General features: G+C 39.3%; 1 protein-coding gene across 1 annotated transcript; it reads left to right on the plus strand.

Annotated features, from left to right (window-relative positions):
- Positions 1-237: 237 nt before the first annotated feature.
- On the plus strand, positions 238-6408 carry LOC130588721 (granzyme A-like). The gene is made up of 5 exons (XM_057389610.1): positions 238-301; positions 388-532; positions 2971-3118; positions 5066-5338; positions 6067-6408. The coding sequence occupies exons 1-5, from the start codon at positions 238-240 to the stop codon at positions 6229-6231; spliced, it is 795 nt and encodes a 264-aa protein (XP_057245593.1). The 3' UTR covers positions 6232-6408.
- Positions 6409-6414: the final 6 nt, after the last annotated feature.

Below are 6414 nucleotides of genomic sequence, written 5' to 3' on the forward strand. Positions count from 1 at the left end.
GATTTTATTCAGGTTTTATTAGGGAATTCAAGAAAAAGGCAGGTTTTAAGGAAACAGGAAGAAAGAATCTAAAGAAATCAATCTGCTGTAAAATAATGCAATATTAATGATGAAAAGGGAAGTTTCAAGASAGTGAGYTRTTAAAAAACTYTCAAACCCCATTTCCTGTWGGGGCAATTTAAATACAAAAGGGGKCATGSTAAATTGCAGTGCTTCTGTCAGCAAATAGAAGCAGCTATGACATCTGGTAGCTCTCCTGCTCTCCTGCTCTCTCTAATTGCTGTTACTCTACTGACAAGATGTAARTATGGACCTAAGAGAAAAATACCCAAGTTCCCAATTCCTCTGGATAACATGTGATAGAATTGCACTTCTGCTGCATTTCAGGTGGCTGCACGGACATTATCAGAGGACATGAAGTGCGTCCCCATTCCTGGCCTTATATGGCTGCTATCCTGAGGGAGCATGTACGTGTTATTTGTGGAGGAGCTCTTGTGGAAAAACAATGGGTTTTGACAGCAGCGCATTGTGGGTAAGTATCTTAAAACGGGGCAATTTTAATTCTTCATTGAAGTGGGGCATTGTATGCAAGCCTGTAAGTGAAGAAAGGTGGGTATTGATCTTTTTATAAATTGTTAAAGGCTGCAGTTCTTTCACCAAACTTATTCAAGTACTTGTCATTCTAAGTTGCTATAAAGCTGACCTGCATTGCATACAGTTACTTTCGTTAGTCAGTTCCTGAAAATGTTACAGCATAAATACTGTGCTGTTAAAAGAACAAATTAATTATTTAAGCATTTGAAACAGCAACCTCTTAGAGAAGGGAATATGTCCCAAGGAGCTTTAAATGAGTCTCACCTCTTTGCCAGGGACTAAGCCTCAAAACATGTTGAGAGAAGAAGCTGAATTAGATGGGAACACCATTCTTCTCATTTTAAGTGACCTGGCTCACAAAAACCAGAATGTCACTCATGACTGTGACAAGGAACCTTGTCCTTTTGACAAGTTAAATGCGAACGCAAGCACCTCTTCCCCAGGTGGGATAAAGGCTGCTGTTGAATATCTGACTCAGCGTAAGGACGACATCTACTGTTCATGTTAGGAAATTAAATTTTTGTTAAAATATTCTCTGAAGTTGCTTTCAGTTCTCCAGTTTATCCTACTTGTTTTGAATAGCTGTAAGAAAACCAATTACAATAAAGCCGCGCAAACCCGACTTGCTTAAATACAGTGTGGGTAGGTTGGCCAGCATTCTTCCGTGAGTTAGTCTGAAACAGAGGACAAAGCTCCTTAGCGAATTTGACATTCACATCTTTTCAAGTTTTGTTGTAAGGTTAGAAATATTAATTTCTAACATGATCTGATTTGGAAATTTACAAAACAAAACCAAGTATTATTTTTTTGAATTAAAGGATGTTTTAATGGGATCTGTAGTCTCTCTCTCACTCTTCAGTCAATAGGTCAGAGATACCCACTCAGGTGTGGTTATAAAAATTAAGATTTGTAAGCTGTTCTCTGGAAAGGGCACCTTTTGTCTGTGATCCTGTGGAGAGCATGCTCAGATCACTGGTTTGGGTTTCTAACTGCACACTGGTTTGGGCTGACTTTAAGTCTTTGTCACTGGGGCAAGTTGAATCTRTCTGGTTTCCTTCTCCTGAGCAGTAAGACAATGCTCACACAGAACCCTCCATCCCCTGTTCTATGTCTGGTCTATTCATACCAGATGTAATTGCAGAGCATGTAAGGCTTCCTAACTATTTTAGGGTTGTTGAATCTTATGTGTTAATCACTTCTGAAATAATTTTTGTCTTAAACAAGACAACATGAATTCAGTAATATAAGTTGCTCTGTGGCCTGTGAACCACTTGTTAGAGTCACAGAGATGGAACTTTGAGAGTCTTATCTCATCCTCACTGATGAAGTGAGCTTTGTAGATAGAAAAAAATTTTAGACTACAACACTGCCTTTGCAGCTATTTTCACCAGCAAACTTTTAAACACAAATAAATTCTATCTTTCAGTGAGATATGCAGCTCAAATGAAGAAAGTAAGTTTTTAAATTTTTTTTTTTTAAAAATTGCTTGGGTTGGTGAAGTGTTTTTTCTGGCTTGAATAAGTTGTCCTGTGTATGGTGAGATTATGTTCTGAAGATAAAGCACAGGAAACCAACAGTATRTCTTCTGCAATGTCAAATTATTGGGCTGCATTAAGTTTAGCAGAGCACAATGGAGAAAGTCAAATGCTAATATATACATTACTGATGATACTCAGAGAGCTTGGGATAGAGAGAATTTACGAGTTGCTTAACTCTCTTTGTTTCTTGGCAGGAAGTAGACATAATTATTTGGATTTTAGTATTCTCCCTTTTTCTTAACACTCACTGATGGGGTGTTTTGAGTCAGGCAACATTCATCTTCTTCCTTATTGTGCTGAATCCTGTGTTTAGTGAAATTAAGGACAAAAACTCATTAATAATAAAGATCTTCACTTTAGCAGAACATAACTGTATGCATAATGCACAGGATAAGTGTTGAGTATTGGTGTGTGTTCTGACAACCTACACGTATGTCAGGCATATTTCACTTTTTTGCAGGAAGGAGTAGATCATAAATCCAAAGGAGACCCTTTGGAGATTAATGAAAGGCATCAATACCAGCAGTCCTCATGCAAGCAATTCTCCTTAAAAAGATGGAGGGCACTTTCATGAAGTTAATTCCAAAATTCTGAAAATCTCCAGAGGTCAATCATTGTACATTTGTTTCACTAAACTGTAGTCACAGTAAAGAAACATTATAGCAGAAAACAGAAACTCATGTCAAAGCATTGAGATAGATGATGTCCTGCTCTGCTTTAATCTCGTTGCTGTTAAATGAAACTGTGAGAATACTGTTACGTATCTTTTGATTATCCTGAGGGATGCTGCTCTGTTCTGGTAGTGACTTTCTCTCTCTATACTTTCTGTGAATTACAGAATAAATGAATTAGAAGACAGAGTTATTCTTGGAGCTCATCGGGCATCTGTTGCTGAAAAAGAACAGCAGATATTTAAGATTATGTGTTTCTTTCGTTTTCCTCGCTTCAACTGGTATTCTGGGGATAATGATATAATGCTCCTTAAGGTATTGTGTTAATTACTTTTGTATGTTTGTGAAAGGAATTTTGCAGATGATCATTTTAGCCGCTCTATYATTGAAGAGTACRTTGTTTCAATAGTTTAACAATATCWCWRAACACCCTASTTTTGGTTRTATTAATGTAGATGAGGTTAAAGGATCGCTGGTCTGTGAGCAGGGGTGACATTTCAAGTCCATTCTGTGCTCTGAAACCCCCTTTGTAATATATTCACGGCAGCAACCCATCCAAAACACAAAGTACATTTGTTAGTAATTTTTCAAAGGCAGTGCTGGAGTGATGTATGCAATGGAGTCCGGCTCACACCTCTATTTCAGAATCATACCTTGTGCTGGACTAAGGAAAAATGGAGATGAAATTTACTGTTAATTTTTTGAGGTAACTACGTAAAGTAGAAGTGTAGATAATACAGGACTTGTGGATTCAGCTCTAGGGGCACAGAGTGATCACAAAGTGGAGGAGGCTCAGGACACTGCAGAATGAAGCAAGATGTCCTTGCCAACATCGTCATCCAAAGATGAAGTGGGGTGGGGCCGTAAGAATTTCAATGTACAGGGAGGTGGCCCTGCCCATGGCAGGAGGGCTGGGGCTACGTGACCCTATGATTCTGTACTGGAATCTGGTTTCTAGTGCTTAGATGGCATCACCAGTTTGACAGGGCAATGGCACAGSGAGGAAGGTAATCCTGTCCTTTTCTGCCAGCTGGAGCACTTACAGACACCTGTGTCCCAAGCCACATCACAGAATTGATCACAGCCAATCTCTGAGAAGCGCCTTCCCCCAGATGTTAGTGAGCATGCTACATCTGCTTCATTGCAAATGTAAACCAGGCTCATCTCACTGACTCCTCCTGTGCCACTTGTCAGGACCACTGGGGTATCTGTGAGCACAAAATCAAAATGGAAAACTAGGGAGTAGTATTTCTGGAGCTGAGAATCCTAACTCTGTTCCAGAATGATATAGATACCACAAAATCCTTTGAATTTGACACAGAAACAGGGATAGCACTAGCACTCAAGCTTACTTCCCCTCTCTACACTTCTATAGCAATGGAGTATTAAATGGCTTAGAATAAACTTGCTTTGGAACTTGCCAGCATCATTGGCAATAATAACTGCAATTTTTAAAAAAATAAATCTGTGATTTGTAAGAGTGCATTTTTTAAAAGGTATAAAGCCAGAACCATTTAGCTGAGAACCACACAGCGACCTGTGAAATGAATCATGGTGAGATTATCATAATACTGAAAATGTCTGTTCAGTATCTGCGAGCCCTTACCAAGGACACTGAGGATATTTGCCAGGGTTTGGCTATGTTTTCATTTACAGGCTTCAACCAGCCCTCTGCTGAAGGATGGATCTGTCAGGCAAAGGCCAACAAAACACAGACAGTTTGAATATTTTAACCCCTTTAGAATCTGTCAGAGCAAAAACTGGCAATCTGAGTAGATTGCTATCTGATTTTTCCTCAATTACACTGCTGCTGTCAGTCTTATTCCTTATAGTTTTTGTTTTGGTCTTTGTCCTTGGGCACATTGCACTATTCTTTGACACTTTTCTGTCAGTTGAGCACCAGAATCTGATTTCAACACCAAAGTTCAGTGGCAAGTTAGGTTTGTGAACAGGACACAGATCCAACAGCCTWACTCCCATGGAAGTTTTACATTTCCTACCAGATCCAATAGGAAGTTGGGCTTAAACTCACTACTGCTGCCTTAGATGGGGAATTATTGTGCTGCTACTACGGAAAGACTTTTGAATTTTTGAAGGGGCAAATAACCTCAGGATCAGTTCCTAAATAGTGAAAACTGATTTTTAAAGCAAGTATTGGTAAAATGAGACTAAATGATAATTGAAACTGGATTATACTTCCCTTTCTCTCTGGATAAGGAAGCGATGTTCCCCCTTGTTTTTCCCTTTTTTTTTCTTTTTTAGCTGAATTATACTGCAAAGCTGAATAAGTATGTGCRACTTTTGCCTCTGCCTGATTCTTCTGAAGATGTTGAACCTGGAACACTCTGCCAGGTGGCTGGCTGGGGAGACACATCATCAGGAATGCCATCGGAACATCTCCAGGAGGCAACTCTTAAAATTGTCAATAGAAGAAGCTGTGACAAAAAATATAACAACGACCCCAAAATAACCAACAACATGTTATGTGCTATAGGGAAAAGTAGATTTTTTTTTCGTCCAAGCGATACTTGCCAGGTAAGAAGCAAGTTACAAAGTGGGGGACAGGTATTTAATGGCTCCCTTTTCACTGGGAGCAAAACAGTGCCAGACATCCCATGAGGCTAATCATGATTGAAGTGATTTTAACCACATTTGTGAGAGACTTTTTTACTGTGAGAAAGAAGTGTTAAATATTTTTTTAGTTTAGGTCAATGTACCAGTCAGGATTGAGAGTATTAGCCTGGGGTTTTCTGTTAACTTTAGGTACATTTCTTTACCTGTGGTGCTTTCCTTAGATACCACCTGTAGGTCTAGGAGAAAAAGAGGAGCTTTCAGGGTCTGAATTATCTGATGCTCTCCAGAAGTCAACATCTGAATAGTACAGAATTAACTGTATACCCAAAAGGGCTTTTTGGTGCCTTCTGTGCTGAGGCCAGAAGAGACAATTGAGAGACAATTGATACAGAAGTGTGAATCAATTTATATCAACCATAAAAAATATATTTTGAAACAGAATTGTGACAGCACTCTACAGCTAGTCTACAACATTTGCATCCAAGGCTCCCTCAGGTTTGAAAAAACAACTTCTCTTTATGCCTCACCTAACTCCTACGAATTTATGTAAACCGAAGTGATCAATTTCTTAGGCTGGGAAAGGTTAGAGACAGCATTTCAAACCACRCTTGTGCACTGCAGGTGGCACTACATGCTCCTCTGAAGAGAAATGGRTACACGCTGACAGCTACTTCTGCTTTGTCTTCCAGGGAGATTCGGGTGGGCCATTAATCTGTGCTGGTCAGTACCGTGGGATTGTTTCTTTTGGAAAMAAAAAATGTGGAAAGCGTGGCRTACCTGGAGTYTATACACRGCTGACTGAAAAGTATGTTGACTGGATAAAAAGAACAATTTCCAGTAACAGAGATCCATGAAACAGTCAAGATCACTTTAATAAATATTGTCTGTGCATTAGAGCTTCATGCTGCTGCTTTAGTGCACYGCCTTTGAAATGTACCTCCCAGCTTTACAACTTTGCTAACACCACCACAGCTTTATGAGAACAGTTCAAAATAACCACCTTTGTAGAAATAACACCCTTACTAATCTTACTTGGG

Source organism: Malurus melanocephalus, unplaced genomic scaffold, assembly GCF_030028575.1.
Source record: "Malurus melanocephalus ecotype Western Australia unplaced genomic scaffold, MMel_1.1 scaffold_18, whole genome shotgun sequence".
In the NCBI taxonomy this organism is placed as follows: domain Eukaryota; kingdom Metazoa; phylum Chordata; class Aves; order Passeriformes; family Maluridae; genus Malurus; species Malurus melanocephalus.